This window comes from Ambystoma mexicanum, chromosome 1p, assembly GCF_040938575.1.
Source record: "Ambystoma mexicanum isolate Mex_15411 chromosome 1p, UKY_AmexF1_1, whole genome shotgun sequence".
Classification (NCBI taxonomy): domain Eukaryota; kingdom Metazoa; phylum Chordata; class Amphibia; order Caudata; family Ambystomatidae; genus Ambystoma; species Ambystoma mexicanum.
In genome coordinates, this window is record NC_090921.1 from 1,058,223,286 (window position 1) to 1,058,242,213 (window position 18,928).

Sequence of the window (18,928 nt, forward strand, 5' to 3'; positions counted from 1 at the left end):
CGTAGGGAATAGTAACACTTGCTAAAAAGTTCATTTGTTTGTCAGCAGGGGGGACTTCATCAAGTCCTGCCCTGAAGAAGGTGGTTCTGACCACACATACCCCACCGAAAAATCCCAGCAAGGAGTCCCGAACCTCCTCGGCTATAGAAGAGTCGGGGATTCCAGCTTTAGTGCACACCCCCCTTTTTTGAATTCACATTTATATATGTACACATATGTATATCAGGGTGGGGACCTTAACCCCCATTATATATTCCCAATTTGAGATCTCTGCACTTACATTGAATGAGGATGTAGGCAATACAACTAGTAGGAGACGGGTCCTGATCATTAGGTTTGAGTAATTTGAAATGAATGCAGTAAGTACTTTGTTACTTCCTTTTGAACCATGTATGAACTCAGAGAAAAATCTTTTGTTGTGAATTGTGTATGTTTATCTTGTTTGATGTGTTTAACATTGTCTGTTTTTAGTAATTGTATATGTATATTTGTATTGAGGTTTGATTGCGTTGAACTCTGAGCACACACACTTTAAATCACAGAGTTTCTGCACATTAGAACTGCACATTATATATGGACATTGTTTTTATATTGGAGGTTGAATATTGTCTACCTTTAAGAGGCCACATGAGTCAGGCCATATGAATGAATATGTTTTGTTTCCTAAATCAAAAATAAATGGAATATGTCTAAATTCTTGCAGTTTGATGTATACATCCGAGGTGCTCTGGGAGGCAGAGCGGATGGTCCCAGCCCATCACGCATGCTGCATTCAGCAGGGCTGCAAGACACTCTTCTAGACCAGGAGTTGATAGGCAACTAGTGGGCAGGAAGCCATCCGACTCATTTATTAACATTTGGCATGCTGTAGTCACAATAAACAGTAGCATTTAAAGATGTGTGGAGATTGCTGACATATTTGCTTCAAGAACTGGATATCATGCCTGGGCTAAGGACGAATCACTAAAGTCTTCAAAGGCCTCTTTCCAGTTTTCAAGTATATCAGGGGTGGGCTGGTCTGTTCTCTCTGTCTCCCGGACCAAAGACTAGTCTCCCCTGTGTCTGCTCCCTCCATGGAGAAAATTACTCGTTTGACGGTTCCCTTGCAAGATGGGATCCGGGATCAAAAATGGTGCCTATGGCTTTCTCAACGTCATTCCGCAGAGTATGCAGTGGGGACTTTTCTCTAATCACTGCAGCGTGTTTGTGCCATGCTGACATGCGCACGGCGCGCCAGCTCCTCCCCCGAATCTCTGTCTCTGCAGGCTGGATCATATCATAATAATTAGGGAAGGCAAGAACCTAATTTTATTAACAGTTTCCAAGCAATAAACAAAATAAAAACGAATACTTGAGTGCAAAGAATGGGGACAGTACATTATCTCAATTCTTTATTTTTTATGACACCATTATCTTCCATATCTTCCGTTCCTTCTGAAGAAGACATACATAGACTGGAGAGCACAGTCATCTCAGAGGAAGGGCTGCGCAATAAAAATTCTATAGGCTAAAGCATGGGTCAAAAGAGGTGCACGGTGTTGCGTGTAAGAGGTCATAACCTTTCCAGCATCCTTCCTGATGGCCCCAACCTCGTATGCAAGGCCGATGAATACAATGATCCATGGATTGTGGGGCACCGGCCTTCAATACTAAGGCTCCCTGTCCTGCTTTGCCCTGGCTGCTTATGTGCACACAGGTAGTTGGGAGAGAATACTGGATGTAAAGCCCTCTAAAGGTTGACTACTTAAGCCAAACCTGAATATGGACACAACCAAGACCAGTTTTTAAATGAAATTGATTTATATTAAAAGTCCAAGTGTATGCTTCAGAAGAAAGCTCCCAGCGGATTTTGGCTTCATAGAGTTGCCAGAAATCCCTCTCTATTGTTGAAGGAGCTCGGATCAGCAGTACCCGGAGCTTATTCTTGCTTGTGTGAATTAAACAGTATGCAGTCCTCCGTTCCTACTAACTTCTTAAAATGCCCATCGTATGCATTTCCCTGCCTATCTCTTTCAATGCCCTTTTACAACAACCATTACAGGATGTTGCTTTTTAAGGAAAGATATCTCATTATGAGTGGGTGGTGCGGCTCAAAACGGGGGTAATGCAGTGCGGTAACCTCCCAACTATGTTTTTGGCGGTAGGGTGGAGGAAAAACCTACAGCAAGATTATGTAGGTAATGCCACTACTTAAATGCCGAAAACTGGCAATTTCGGCTGAATTACCCTAGCATGAATTCTGCCCAAATCCCCATGAAGTCCTATGGACTCCATAAATGGGCACTAACACCGTCATACCACCACTTGTAATCCAGCGGTAACAGTAACTCTGTTTGGTGGTATCTCAGTTGATTTACCAGCGAGATACCACCAAACTCATAATGAGGCTAAGCCAGCATCGGAAGCACAGGGCAAATGGCATGAGCTAAGACTCAATATCACGCTACACAACTGTTTGAACAGGAGAGCACACCTGCTGCCCCTACAGTCCCCTAATGCCAAGAGGGAAGTTTGCACGAGGAGACCTTGAGTCCAATCCAAAGTCATCATTCCTGCAAACCTATTAGTCAAAATGCTAAAATGAGTTCTTTCCCCTTATATAAGTGACAGTGCCTCCAGACCAATTCGCACAACTAAAGCTCACTGCATCATGGCACTGCTTTGGCTTCTCTCTTGTCTGGCCTTTGCCAGTACTGCTCTTGGTAAGTGACGACAGCACAACTTGGCTATTGACCACTGCTCCCCTAAAGATCATGGAATTTCACAGATGCTTGAGATTGTGGGCATCCAAAAGCAATGCATGAGTTTTGGAGGGGGTGGAGTCTTTTTTTTCCTTTTTATTTATTTGCATGAATTGCTTACAATTTTTGCAAGAAAGAAATAAGAAAACACTTCCATTTACATTCCGTTGTTTCCCGAATACTCAAATACAAATACAGGGAACCTTGGCGGATGCTTCCATCAAGCCGGTCATCAATTCCCCCTGTTTTTTGGCATTATTCTAGACATAAAAGACTATTTAGCTAACACAATTTTGGTCCTCATGATTACAGTCCTCCGCATCTAATAATGGAAACTGCGTCAGTAGTTGAGCAAATAATGTTGTTCTCTCCCTGGTTAAACCTGGACAGTATAACAGAAGGTGTTTTAAGGATCCAACATAGTCCTCCCCTGTACAAAAACAGCAAACATTTGATGTCACTGATTTAGGTTACGCTCTAATTGCAATGATATCGTTTGTCAGTAACAGGTTCAGACGTATCCGAAGAAATTGGCCACAGTGAAATCTGTTCAGAAAACTTCGCCAAATAGCCTGGAAGCACATTCAATTTTCTTGTATCCAAAGGCAAATCAGCAGTTGATTAATAGTAGGAAGAATCTGCGAGGGTAGTTATACAATCATTCTCCCCTAGCTTTGGTTTTACTCTCATTGGATTTAATTTGAGGTCTTCTTCTTTACATTCAATTGCTCTCAGTTTGTCTCTATTATTTTTTGTTCTGATATTTAGGGTGACGTTGAACCCTTCCATGAGTTCTTTGTTCAGAATGTCAACAATTAAAGGTAGAGAATGCAAGAGGTACTTTCTGAACAGAGCCAGTCTGTTACATTTCACCGCGACTTTTAAAGAGAGGAGACTGAGTTCTCTACGTATGACCTGAATAGGAGTTGACATTGGAACTCGCAGAACCCTTTTAAAGAAAGGCCTTGTAGCTGGGGCCAGACCTCGTCTGGAATCTTTAATGTAGTCTCAGCACCATAGGTCAAAGAAGGGACCACTTTTGATTTGTAGTAGTTCACCACAGGAAGTATTGAGAATTGCCCGTATTTCGTATTTACTGCTGCTGCTTGGCTGGCAAGGGTCTTGGCTCTCTCTTGGATTTGGTCCACCATTGGGGTTTCAATGGCACTGGTATTAATTCAGAACCCTAGGTACTTGAAAGACTGGACTTGTTCAATTTGTGTATGGCCCAAGAACCATTTGGGTTTGTCCTTGAGCTTTTTTGATTTTTCAAAGCACAATAAGTTTGTCTTCCCTATGTTTATCTCCAGTTAATTCTTATCTATGTAATTTTGGAGACTGTCCAACTGGCGCTGGAGGCTGACTGAAGTTTGCTCTATTATGACCAAGTCGTCAGCAGACAGTAGTCGATTTAGGTGGACTCCTATGGAGGGAGGAAAAGATCTGACCGAGCACTGGAACCGCTTGTTGTCAGCCCAGAAGATGTTGAACAGGGCCGGAGAAATTGGACAACCTTGTTTTAGGCCGCTGGCCATGAGGACCTCTGTTGACAGGATGCCAGGCGGATTCAATCGCACTCTCATGCTGGTTTGTGAGTGTAGTACGATCAGAGGTTCCAAGATGGATTTTACACAGTTATGAACTGATAATTTTCTCCACATCTGTTTACGCCCTTCTTGGTCAAATGCCTGCACGAGGTCCATGAAAATCCTTGGTTTGCCCTCCCACACCTTCCCCTTCAAGATATTTAGAAGAAGTATGTTGACAGCCGTTCCAATACCCTTCACAAAGCCAGTCTGGAATGGATATTTACAACCCACGGCCGAGGTCCACGCCTGCCACCGCTGAAGATGCAGAGAGCCAAAAACCTTTCCAATTACAGGGCGATAGGGTGATAATTCTTTGGATTTTCTCTCTCGCCCTTCTTCAAAATTGGCACCACTATCGCCCTCCTCCAGGAGTTTGGAATCAAATGGGTTCGAGTGATTTGCTCAAACAAGTTATCAATGAAAATTGCCTATGCCCCGGGTGTTCTTTTAACATTGTATTTGTTAGTCCATTGGGACCAGGGGCCCACGAGCCATTTATTCTCTATTTTCTACATTATATCCACTACATCATGCAGTATATACCATAGTTCAATCATACTTGATGGTACAAGAATGTTAGGGTATTTCTTCTCGGTGTAGAGATTAGAGAAGTGGGATACTCAGTCGTGTTCTCGGACACTGTTCAGCTGCAGATCGATTGAATTACCTACAGCAGACTTGACCAGGGCGCAGAAGTCTTTGACTTCCCTTCCACAAATCACTTTCAACATCATTACAGAGTCGTGCTGGTACATATGTAATCTGTATGCATAAAGCCAGTTTTTATAATGCTTGTCTGACATGGTTGCCTTTTCTCGATCGTCTGGATGATTTGTTTTTGTCGCTATGCGTTTGGTTTTTCTCACAACTCTTCTTTGTGCTACAAGGAGGGTGTCATATGCATGAGGTCTAGTTAGTGACTCGCCTTGCAGTCCGTGTTTTGTACGAAAACATTCCAACAGAGGCGTATAATCCACCGTGGAGCTTTCATTCTGGGTGCCCTGCAGTTGTTATGGTGTTAGCATATTTTGTTGTCAGATTTTCGATTAATGACTTGGGCATTCTCAGTCTGGTACTTCCATTGCATGACATCACTGAGGACACCATTCTTTACCTATTGCATTCTGCCACAGCAGACCAGCCCGGTTCTCTGTTCTTAGATCGAAAGGCTTTTTTTCACTGATTATTTTGCCGAACATTTTCGGCAGAAAAATACTCATAGAATGTTTTTATATATTTGGGGGGTCCCCCCAAAGCCCAACTTCCCTATTTTGTAGTCCCTATACCCCACCCCCTACCCATTATATACCCTTACCCACACACCTCCTTTATTTTTTCAATCAGTTTTTCAGGCGAAAATGTTCGGCAAAAAACGCAGCAAGAAAATGTCTGTCGATATAATGACGTCTTACCAACCAGCCCATAGACAGGAGGTTGTGATCACTATTTGCCGTCTTCACCACCTTGAGGGATGTGACCAAAGGCAAAAGGCTTCTAGATACAAAGATGTAGTCAATTACCGCTACTTGACTTTCTCTCCCCCAGGTTGCCTGCACAGGCACATCACCTTTAATTTGGCCATTTAACATGTGCATATCTCTTCATGCCATGAGTGACATCCACAAGATTCCTCTGGCCACTGAGGGGGTTCCTCCCTGGCTCACACTTGCTGCTGATTCCTTCTTCAGACATTTAGCATTGAGATTTCCCCACAGAGTGATGTTTCAGGTCTGCTGGTTAGTATATGCGTTGTCTATCAAGAGAGCCGTCAGGTCCAGAAAGGTCTCATTTGAGATGGCTTGTGGGTTCCAGTATAGATGTATTATTGCCATAGTGGATGCCTTGTCTTGTCCTTGCATTTTCACTGGGTGCTGCCACCCCACTATGAGTCCTTGGACAAATCAACTGGAAAAGATTGTTTGTATTAAATTGAGGTCACTCCCAGACTTTATCGTGGTTAGTAAGTCAGAGGTAGGTCTTCCCCTTTGTCCTTATGTTGCCGGACTAAGGATAATGTCACATCTGTTCCGGGTAGGTTTATTTCTCAGGTAGGTCTCCTGGAAGCATAGCAAATCGTAGTGCCCCAAATTGACATCACTTTTTGCTGTTAAATGTTTGTGTTCCACAAGGCCATCTTTTTTTTTCTCTCTTTTTTCCTTTTTTGTATTTAACTGACATGCGTTTTTCTTCTATGATAATCTTTTATTCTTCTTATGATTTGTTTTATGTAAAACTTTAATTAATGTGTAAAGTTTCAATGTAAACTAAATCACAATAAATAAATAATAATAATAGGACAAGGCCACCTTTAGGCATTTAGGTAAGGTTGCTTTGATGTTTCGTTTATCCGGCTGTGGGGGTGTGAGAAGAGGCATCTTGAATGGCTGCACGTTTTCATGATGTGCTAATGCGCCCAGGAGCCACGTCCAGCTGAAAAGTTCTGCACCCTGTTTAGGCCCCTTAGGGGCCATTCTAACCTCTCTACCTTGTTTCAAAGTATGGTCCAATCTGATTGTAATGTTAAGATTGGATCTCGGACCTTCTGGGGTATGTCCCGTCCCAAGGAGCTCTTGGAAAGTTTATATTTTGCAAAGCCTGTTTGGACCCAGGGTACCTGGGGTATCGTGTTTGCTATTACCTGCCTCTCTCCCTTTACCTCCCCGGGTTGCCAGCCGTGGAGGTAAAATCAAAGCCTAGCAATAGAAGACTTTCAGCAGCATCCAACAGCATCCCCTTGACCACTGGTGAGGTTATGTGGAGGTATACACTGTCCATGCGTAGCTCTTCCACAAATTCAATGATCTTCAAATCTCTCTACATCACTTCCCGTCGGTTCGGGATACAGTGGAGCAATTCCATGACGGTTTTTCTATTCAATATTAAGTTGTCTCCTTATCCAGAATTCTCTCTAGTTTTAGTGAACGTAGGGTTCTACCCTTTGAGTTCACAACTTGAGGCTTAGGTATTTGCAAGCTGGCAGGCCCCTTCCCAGCCTGCCTCTGGTCTACTGTCTCCTTCTTCTCGCTATTTCTCACACAAATTGATTTTGATGGGCCAATGGTAGTGTTTGTGTTTTCTTCCTTCTGTTGGGTTCTCTTCCCAAGATCCTAGACCTGGAGGGGGGATCCTGGGTCCCTTTTCCACCTGCTTTCTGGCTGGGCATGTCCAGGGCCTTCCGGTCTCGCGATTTTGCCAGGCTGTTGGGCCTTCATCCCCTGAGAATTTGAATGGTGTATTTTCCCCAGCACTCTCTTTCTTTTTCAAGTAATGTCAGAAAAACGGGGGATTCGGACCTCACTGAGACAGGATTTTAATTAGGGATGTTGTTTTCATTTCCAGTCGGGTGCTTTGTGCGCTGTAACCTGAGGTACCCCAAAACCAGTTCAGACTCTGAGTCTTCAACTGAGTATAATGATAGATTCATCAGCTACCGTAGTATTAAAGTTTCCTATTCGTCTTCGGTCCGCAGGGTCAATAGTAGTGATTTAGGGGCTTGCAGGACTTTTTTCTTTGTCCCTTTTTTGGGGGATGAGGGGGTTTGGGATCACAGCAAGTTGGGGTTGTTTCTCTACGACATCAGAAGTAGTACGGGTGACTGGCGAAACTGCTGAGCCAGGTGTCAGTGACAGTGCCTTATCTTTCTTCTTCTGGGAAACAATTGAGGAATCTTGACTTGTGGCGCCGACTGATCTCAAATCATCTTTCAAGATTGTGACAACTTCATTCTCTACTGAAATAGACTTGCCCCGTGGTGCTGCTGCCAGACCAGTACTTACAGCCTTTTCCATCGTCTCCAAAGGATTCATTTTTATATTTGCTGTTTCTACACCTGTTGAGTCAACCTGCATATATGCACATGGTTGGGTCTGTGTGGATTGTGGACGTGTTGAAATAGGCCCATTGTCTTTCTTATATGCAAGGCTTTCTGACTGATGTTGCGATTTTCCTGTATTGGGGTTCCTTGACTCAATGGCTGTGATGTAACCTTCCACAAACAGAAGTTTGGGATGCACCATCAACATCAAAGTCTACTGATCCTTTAAAGTATCGTTTACAGACTCCTATTGCTTGGTGAACAGGGCCAAGGCGATGGTTAACGATGACATATTTGTTAGGTGTGGCTTTTTTTGCCCCATTTGTCATCGCATTGGCACAGGTTGTTTGTTGTTTTCCTGTAAACATGTAGTGTAGTATTCCAGTGAGGAGTCTGACTCAAATAAAGAATTTTGCAAATAGATCCTGGTGTGTCCAGGTTTTGTGGGGTTGTAAGTCGTGGTCACAGATACGGGTACTGACTCGATTAGCCTAGACAACCTCTGGGTGTCAGAGACCCATGGTTCCTCCCGGACCACCTTGTTCTTCCCTCCTAATGATGTAGCCCTGGACTTTCCATTTGGTTGTTTTATGGGGGGCTCAGTTCTTTTTCTGTGCCCTCAGAGCCCATGGCTCGGTCTTGCTGCAGTTTCTCAGGAGTATGGGTTTTTGACAAATTGTTCCCTTAGGAGAGACTTCACCAGGCCCTTTGTTTCTGAACTCATCCTCCTCTCCATGCATGGGCACGTTTGACAGACTTAGTATATGGGGAGAGCCTCGTTGTATTTGGGTTTCTTGAGACTGAGCACCTTTTTGTTGCTGACCTGTCGGCATGGATGGAGCGCTGCTAATCTGGGGGACTGAGTCCTTGTCCCTGGACTCAGATGGATCAGCTGGGTCTGCGGGAGCACCATCCCCTGCTCCCTCTAGCATTTCGGTGTCCAAGAGCTCACCTGGGGATCAAAAGGGATTTTTCTCGTTATTTTCGGTTTTGGTTAAAAAAAAACATAATGTTAGCGCCTGGTTGAGTTCCTTTTGCAAGGACCTTGCGGTAAACTCTTAATGGGTTTGGGAAACAGAGTCTGGGTCAATGCAGAGGTCCTAGATGTTTCCGTCATCTACATCAGCTCTGCTTGTCCTTAGTCTGTTTCCAGGACTGGTGTTGTTTTTTTTTTTCTGTGGTCCTTGCGCTCTCTACTCAGACCCCTTTGTGGATGGCTGGATCCTTGGAGGAGTCGACTTCTGGAGGTCCGTCCCCAGTGCCTACTCGAGGTGGGTCGGCCAAAGGCACCTCGCTTACCACTCTGCCGATATCCAACAAGGATGGATGATTTTTTAACCTCGATAACACTGCATCTTGCACTACCTGTGAGTTATGCACCTGAACGTGGACAAGAACCTGGGCATGGGTCTTTGAAGTCAAAACACTTGAGGATGAAAGAGGTGTAGTCGTGTGTGAGGTAGTCAAAGGTGTTTGTGTGCCATCTGGGTATGACATGTCCGGACCAGAGTCCGGGGTTGACAGTTCCACTTCCACATCGACCCAGCTCCTGCCCCCTGATCCCTTCCCAACTGTGAGTCCTTGGGCTCACCATGAGTATGGTTGCTTCAGTGTGGCCCATTAAGTTCATAGGGCCCATGGTGTAAGCATAGCTCTCAACTCACATGCTTTTGGCGGGTGTCACCCGCCTTGTAAAGGGCTGACTCACCCGCCAAGCCTCCTGCACGCCCATGCATTCCAATGGGCGTCTCACCCGCCAAAAACAAAATCGGGTGGTTTCACCCGCCTTTGCAACACAAATGATTGAGAGCTATGGTGTAAGCCATTGTTTCAAGCCCCCCTATTTCAAGCCTCCCTGTTTCAGCAACCGACCAGGCAAAGCCCTCTTCCTGGTCAGTTTCTTTGTCAAACATGAATATTGCATGGTAACAGAGCGAAAATGAGACTCTGGATCGATCTGTCCCTCATTTAAGTAAAGAGAAATTCTCGCAGCTGCAGTCATAAATGAGGTGGAAGACGGGGGATTCCATGTTTTTGGGGTTTGAAGATCATGGGGTGACGGTGGGGGAGGAGATCAAGGAGATATTAATTGTGGCAACCTTCCTGTTTCGCTTACCCACAGCATGTGGCACCGCTCCTCTAGAGGTTTGGGTTGTAGTTGTTGTTGCTGGCGTGAGCGAAGGGTCTCCTTCTGACGAGCGACTTACCTCATCACCGAATTCTGCGCCGGCACTTTGCGACACAAGTCCGCTTTCAAATTTTCTTAAAGCGGTACCGCAGCAATAGTACCACATCAGTGAGAAGGGATTCAGGATGCTTGCTCCTCTATCACAACGCACAAGGAGCCAGGAGACGTCCTCACTCTTGTAGAGCTACGAGTGACTGAACTAGTTGCAGAACACTGCGCCTGCGCTTTGCACCACAAGCCTGCTTTTGAGTTTTCTTAAAGCGGTACCACAGCAATAGTACCACAGCAGTGCAAAGCGTTTCAAGACACTCAAGACACTCTCTCCTCTCTCACCACACACAGAGCTTTACAAGGTATAGGGTGGAGGCATGCCTGGAATATTACTCTCGAAAACAGAGCAGTACTTTCAGTTTTGTACAGTTCTCATTTCATGTACACTTAGCCTCACTGGAGAGGGACTATCCCAATTTTCTTTCACTGAGTGAATAGCCATCCTCTTCTCTCCCCTTACCACCATAGCAGGATGTTGACCGGCTCCTCACTTCGCCCCTACTCCTTTCTCCCCTTACCAATATATCAGGATGTTCACCTGCTCCTCACTCCCCCCTTCCTCTTTTCTTCCCTTACCAAAATAGCAGGATGTTGACCTGTTCCTCACTGCCTCCCTGTATTTCCTGCTCTTCCACGCCTGATCAGTGAATGACACCAAAAGCCTGATTTGTGCTGCTTCAGAATATATCAGAAGACTGTGAAGTGAGCTAGCTTAGGCCATCAATTTCTCTTCTGCACTGTTCCATAAAATTATATATTGCTTCATTTTGTTCATAGGCTGCGGTGAACAAGATATCTATCCCGTTCTGAGCGGCTTTGCAAGGGTCGCCAATGGTGAGGAGGCGGTCCCCGGATCATGGCCGTGGCAAGTCTCTGTGCAGGTAACGTCTTCCTGCCATCTTTCAAGCTCTCCATTCCTTGTAGAATAACGAGCCAGATGAACAGTAAAACATATGAATAGAGCAGTGGGTGAAGGGTGAAAAGTAGTGGAACTGTGACTCTGGCGGGAGACGAGATAAGCAGGAGGTAGGAAGGTCCTCCATATTGGTTTTCATTAATGTCTCTCGGTTGATCAGTCAGTTGGAACATTTGAATATGACCTTTGTGAAATCAACTACCTCCACTGACTAATCTTAACTTTGCTGGCACCCATACATAACACCTACCTACACAGCAGCTGCTTCCACCGAGGCCTGTCACTAGAAAGGTGTGTGCTGTCATTAATAGAATTTGGTAATTTACTACAAAGCCTGGATCTCAAGACTGTACTTCTTTTATCTCCTCTGATCTGAGTCTGAGAGATGAATAGTGTGTGGTCTTCAAGTGTCCCACTGGAGTGCATTACAGTAGTCCAAGTGACTAGAACTAAGGCTCCTACTATAACTGCACACTTGCTCAGTAGCATGGAGTTGCAAATCCCATGTAGCCACCTAATGGGGGTCATTACGAGTTTGGAGGTAGCCATGGTGCTATTAGCACCATGGCTACCTCCAAAGTCGTGTCCGGGTTATTTGAATGGGGATTTACCGGGTCATTCCAACCTTGGAGGACCCGGTAAGTCCCCATTCAAAAAACCCTTCCGCATTCGAGCCCCCATAGGGCTCAATGGGAATGGGGAGGGAGCTAATAACGGGCACGTACGTTACGGGCCTGTTTTTAGCACCCTGGCCCCTTAGCGGCTCCCGCTAAGGACGGCTGGTTTTACCAGCCGGCCTTAGCGGGACCCGCTAAGGGACCTGGGAATGCAGCGGTAAGGGGTTAACGGCACCGGCATCCTTACCGGCACCGTTAACCCCTTACTGCCGCACTCGGAATGAGGCCCAATATGTCAAAATACAATCCTGTGGAAATGGCCTTTACCTTTATCATCTGTAACATCTAAGCATTTAACCTGAGACAGCTTGTCAAGCTTTCCGGAAATCAGGGGGAGATCAGGTGTTAGTGTTAGCAGAACCTCCTCCAGATTCTCATAGTTAATAAGAAGCCAGATGGAGTTCATCCAGGCTGAGATGTCATTCAGGCCTCGTGAATGTACAGTGGAACAGATTTCTGATTAGCTGAACCTGCCATGGTATGGTACATTGAAGAGGCATGCTTTAACTTTAAAATAAACATTTCCGGAATGGTGAAAATGGTTGTAAAAAGTAGTGAAACTGTTAACAGTAAAAAATAAAAGTAGTGGTACTCCGCTCCTGATAGTACCACTCACCTTGACCTCTGGAAAAGAATATGCTCATCAAAGTTTCCTTTGGGAAGCCTTTCACCGAAGATCAAAGAGTGCAGATAAAAGAAGTAATTTCTGTTTAAACGTGTAGGCGCTTCCAGAACACCTGATAAAGCTGCCACTATCAGAGCACACAATTAGATATTCTCGTGACCACTTTCTATTTCTAGCGCAGGCGGGATTACATGATGCACTCTATGGTAGATACCCAAAGATTGAGCAATATGTCATCCGGGTTACGGGTGCACCGAGATGCCCAGCTGGCCCCTCTAGATCTCTATTACCTCCACCCTCTAGATCTCTATTACCTACATATTCAAATTAAAACTTATGGGTAACAGCCTTGTATCACCATACATGTCACGGGTGTGGGCAGTCAGGCACTCATTATTCCCAAGTCTGGCCAGTCATGATATATTAGTCAGGGGAACATGTCTAACCATCAAACCAAAATCCACCCTGTCCTCCAAAATCGAAATGACGATCTTGTAAATGATGGCATCAAATGCCAATGAGCGGTCATATATAAGCAACGGACAGAAGCGCAGCCGCGCATTTAAAAAGCTTCCCTGTATCATAGAGGTTTTTCAAAATAATAGAGTGGTCTATTGTCCATTGCCAAGCTCTGCAACTGGCCTGAACATGTGTCATTCATGCAGCCCCAATGAGATGATTTCAATAGTTGAAAGTATATGTTCAAGAGTGTTATCAGAAGATAGCAGTACTTATGGACAGTCAGATAGCTCATTGAGTTAAGCTCTCGGTGGACTTCAAGCCAAACACAGTCTTAGTGTGCAGCACCACAATCATGTGGACTCAAATGCTATCATCTGCGTTGCAATCCCAGCAAGGTTGTCTCAGCCTTTATTCATCCATGTAGGATCTCGACAACGGGGATCATTATTAAATGGGCGTGTGTTAATGACAGTGCCATATAAAAACAGACTATCGTCATTATCTCTGGGGCCCTGCTTGTGGATGGTAACAATATTTTCCATGAAATGGGGGCTTCCTGCAGGCAATGCATCATATGAACAGACCAATGTTGGAACTGCTGTCCACAACCTGGGGGAGTAATCCACAGTTATCACTTTGCAAGATGGGCCCTTGTAATTAATAATGGCCTTGCCTGCCTATCAGTTGCGCGCAGCGCACCTCTGTTAGTTAAAAGTGTATGAGCTATGTCTCTAGTTACCTTCTGTCCGTATCTCCCAAATGTAGGGGGAGAATTGGACTAGATTCTAAGACAGCATGGAGCACGGGCAAGCAGGCAGGTCCAGTGCCAGATGCAATGACTAAAGTGGTGGCTATGGGACCACATGTATTTGAATGTGTTAATCTTTCTCAGATAAGCTCTCGTCTACTCTACTATAAGCCCCCCGTGCTCCTTCTACGCCGCCTCTCCATGCAAGCGGTCACAGGTCCCTCCAGCAGTGACACTTGCATGTGTAGTTTAGATATTTGGGCGGCTACAAAGTGGGGCAAACCAAGTAGATGGAGATGGCTTTAAGGAAATAGAAAATCCTAATATAAACCTGTGCTAGGTGGAGACTGGCACATTTGAGGTTAGAGGGTTCCTCATTAGCTTTGAACCACACTACCCTCCCACCCACATCAAAATCCCCAGTGGATTCTCCTCCCATTTGTTCCTTCGATTCCCCACAGTCCCCAGTGCCCCGACGCCCTATGACCTTTCAGCCACCTGCCAATATGCACCCTGGTATACAGTGTATAACACTTAGAGTGCACAGAATTCTGCTATGTATGTACCACACACACACACCTCGACACTGAAGGCTGCAGGTATGTGTGGAGTATCTGTGTGGTAAACACAAGCACTAACGAAGGTCTGCAGCCAAAAGCAGTAAGCCTGGTTATCTGTATCCGAGTGCTAAATTTCGTTTGGCTGTACAATGCAGATAACAAACACATTCATAAAAACACTATTTGTAGACTAAGGAAGCAGAAAATGTTGAGATGTATCTAAGGTTAACAATGATTACACATCAGCAGGCCCAGCAGCGTCAATTCGCAAAAATGGCAAGAGTAGCGGAAGTGACATCACAGGGAGTGAGGTTACACGATCTTTGACACTGATGGCCTTACAAGAAGTGACATTGCAGATGTAAAGTATGCAAAGTTTAATCCCGATGAAATGAAATACCTACTAAATCAAACCAAATATTATTTTAGCTACCAACATATTTTATCTAGGGTATTCTATCTGCCTTGGTTAGCAGTCAAGATGTGCCGTTAGCAGTCAAGGGGCCTCATTACGAATCAGGCGTTAAGGAGTTAACGGCGCCGTAAACGGCGCCGACCCTTAACACCTGATTCCGAAGTCCCTTTGCGCCATGGTGAGTTTAACGCCTGCTTTTTGCAGGCGTTAAAATCCATGGCGCTAAGGGACCATGGTGCTAATTACGCCACCGTAATTTACGGTGGCGTAATTAGCGCCTTCCCCACTCCCATTATGCCCTATGGGGCAAAAATGGGAATGGGGAAGGGTAAAATGGGAAATGGGGATTTACCGCCCCACTCACCTTGGAATGGGGCAGTAAATCTGCCATCTACCATGGTGTAAACATAGTTTACACCATGGTGGTAAGGGTATGACCCAGGCGGTAACTTACCGCCTGGGTCGTAATGAGGCCCGAGATGTGCCTTGTGTGCACCCAGCTGGTCCTACACAGGCCAGAGGGACTGCCTTTAAATGTCAGTAAAGCTGCATGTGGCATGGTTCTGCCATCTTATGCCAGAACTAGTCTGAAACTCCAGGGCAAGTCATCATCATCTCATCATCAATGTTTACTTCGGAGTATAATCCCATAAAAGAGCACAAATAAAGAAATCAGCTCCAATTATGTCCAGTAATGGCAGTCCGAGAGCAAGGATATATCACTTCGACCATTTGGGTGTACGTTTTTCAAGCTCTTTATCCCGGGCAGCCCATTGGGACAAGCAAGTGATAAAGCTGAGACAGACGAGAGGAGTAATCTTCCAGTTTACAAAAGAAAAGCAAAATACAACTTTATCAAAATCACATCCCAGCTTTATGTGGTAAAATGTAAAGGAGCTGTAAGCTACAGTGCTTGTCTAAGGGGGGTACTCGAACGCACAAGAGTTACAAACAGTGGAACATCTCTTTTTTAAGAGACTATTGAGCTCACCTAAATCAGCACCTCATTTTTCAGTACACATAGAACTGGGAGTGATGTATCTGCAAGATGAAATAAGGAAGGGACAAGGGTTCCATTGGTTACACAACTGGGCAAATCCCATGGCAGTTTTAGCACCATTTTTAATACGTCACATTATTCCTAAGAGCGGGGCTGGTGAAATACCATGGTTTAAAACCCCTTAAGTGCCAGGGTATTATGCAAGCCTATGCAAGAAGGGCGAGCATACTCGTCCTGTCAAAGTTCTATTTCACAATATGAACGCTGGTGTGTACTGCACTGACCTGATGTCCCTGAACTCAGCGTTCCAAGCACTCTGCCTTTCATAATAGAACATTCCTGAAATGATCTAAACCTTGCAACGCAAGGCACATGATCATTACTCAAGGAATACCACAAGAATATCTACTCTGAAGTGATAAAATAACTGAAAGAAGCACGATCACGAGAGTCCTCTTTCAGTGTCTATAGCTGGGGGCTGTCCCAAGCAGCCAAAGGGGCGATGAAGATTTAGCTCATGTCCTTTGGTTTTGTCCAGGCATACTCCCAGGTTAGATCTAGAACTTTCCTATGTGTTTTAAGAGGGAACGGTTTACACAATATCGTCCTGCTTTGCATTATTTACTTAAGGCGGATACGCAGTTAACTGCATGGGCTCTTTTACTATATGCTGATCATGTCTGGAGGAAGCGGAAACTATTTAAAAGCCACTAAATTAATTTTCTGTAACTGGGAACATCTTTTAGATATATATCGACTTGCAGGTGCAATATATGATTTTACATTGTCATTTGTTGTATGGAAATGTTATGTTCTGGATAAACTTGATTTATTCAGTCATAATTCTGCATTAGATCCCACTGCATATATACACTTAAATAATAAATATTATAACAGTTGCAATAATGAAACAATTCCAAGCACACAGATTCAAATATGTGTTAAATAAAATAGCACAGACGCAAACTAACCAGCTATTAAGAAGTTCATGAGGACTAATAATTCCTGATGTTTTATCCCAATCTGATAAACAACCTTTTCTGATGCTTAGTGCCATTGTTAAAAAGGTTGAAAGCGCAAAGCACTAAACTGGAGGGCCATCATTCTAGAATTACAGATACCTTCATTCATACACAGGTTATTGTTATTATTATTATTATTATTATTATTATTCATATTACTATTATTATCTGTCTTCCGGATCAGCATAAAGTAAATGAGGAAAGGGGTGCCTTTTGAAATTTAATGAGTGAAAAACCCATTCAACTTAGTCTGTGAATTAGTTCATGTTTTTTTTTTTTTTTTAAAGAAGTTTAGAAAAATGCTCTAATCTGAAATGTGTTTTTGTGCACGTGGAAAACTTTTTACATTATGGATTTTTGATGGTCTTTCAAACCAAAATAAACTTAAGTCTCAGTTGCACGCCCAGGGCGCAGCAGCATTTCATACAATGTGGACACCTTGAATCTGCGCGGCACGCACGCGGACTGCATAACCCTGGTGTGGCCCTGACCGTTGCACATTGTCTCAACTACCATTGATTGGAAGTTGGAGATATTGGAGGGGGAGATTCTACATATTTAAAATGAATGACCAAATAAGAACTTAGGCCGATGAAATGATGCAAGCCAGGCACCTTGTATGGCGCTCTAGTCCAAACGTCTATGGCTACAGGTTGGCTGCATTCAATCTGTCCGATGTGCTGTTTTTGTGCAGGAGAAGGACGGCTGGCATGTCTGTGGTGGGTCACTCATCAGTTCCCGTTGGGTCATCACCTCCATCACCTGTTCAGTGTCGTAAGTGTCCATCAACTTCAATATTTAACATTGAATGACTTGCTGTGTGTTGATGACTCCGGTGCAGTGGGGAGTGGATTGTCTCCGATCCGGGGATATGGTCGAGTTATTAACATAATTTCCAATACAGCATTTCTTTGAGAAATGACAATACTTGTTGGGCAATGACATGTTGAAAGTGATGCTGCCTTGTGATCATGAGATATTTCTAATCAATTGCTTGGATTTATTGACGTATATAAGGAAGTGTTGTTTTTTGAAAATCTAAATACTGAGACTTTAAGTCAATGCTGAATCTATGAGGAATATGATATCAGCACTTTCATGTAAAGGAACTGTAAAATACCATAAATAACGAGTAATAATTGGGACTATTATCGACCAATTCAATAGTACTTACTTCATCACAATCCGAGCTGGAGGGTGGAATTGGTCCTGCCAGTATTTGAGGAGAGTTCTTAACTCGCTGAGGCATTTTATTGAGAAGATGCACTGGTCTACATCTGTCTAAAACCATTCAATGGGCACCCCCCCTGGAGTGGCAGTGGGTACAGATGTAACTCGGTCTGATCGCCCAACTCACCACTCTTGTGGCACGTCACACAGATAGAGGTGTTCCTCTAAGGCCTTTGGATTCTTGCATCGTTGGTTGTCCTGATTCAACTGAGCTCCTTGGGCTTTCAGGCGCAGATATAGGAATCCCTCTCGGGTCTTTAGATTGCTGCATCGTCGACCCTTGTCCATGGAGGCCGAAGCTACAACAGGATCCATCACAATCACACAGCATGGTCTCTCAAGGGGTGGGGTGGTGTGAGGGACTACTGGTGCCCTGTGGTGTAGTCAGAATGCCATGCCAGGGAGGGCCTGCACATTATGCAAGCGTGCCCAAGGTTGAGCTGCCACAACTAAAGTAGACATACTGATTTTATTTTATTTTTTTCAATTGTAAAGCACACATACAACCGATAGGCATTGTGGCGGAGTTGCAGGTACCAACATACTAGACACAGTATAGTGGAGCAGGCATAGTCACGTACAGATACAGAGTACAGTAGTTATGGCCTGATGGGCGCTATTATGTAGACATACAGAATCCTGAGTGATTCAACCTTTATCAGAGTGATTTCATTAGCATGCTCCCACAGACCATGCCAACGTTTAAACTATTCAAGGCTATTATATAATTTGAACTAGTAAAAAGACAGACACTGTAGAACCAAACGTCCACTTGAATTACACCAGAACATCAAGTGATGCGAGTCCAAACAAAGTCTTTGAGTTGCAACATTCTACTTTAAAGACACACACAACCAAAGAAACAAGACAGTATAGAAATAAAAAGGGCA

At 44.3% G+C, this 18,928-nt stretch overlaps 1 protein-coding gene across 1 annotated transcript in view; it reads left to right on the top strand.

Moving 5' to 3' along the window:
* Positions 1–2,650: 2,650 nt before the first annotated feature.
* The window catches only part of LOC138521133 (chymotrypsinogen 2-like), a 49,705-nt gene continuing 33,427 nt past the window's right edge, over positions 2,651–18,928 (top strand). The window contains exons 1-3 of the mRNA XM_069633740.1: positions 2,651–2,702; positions 11,161–11,264; positions 17,503–17,582. Of these exons, the coding sequence (XP_069489841.1) occupies positions 2,651–2,702; positions 11,161–11,264; positions 17,503–17,582 (236 nt within the window). The remainder of the gene's footprint in view (positions 2,703–11,160; positions 11,265–17,502; positions 17,583–18,928) is intronic.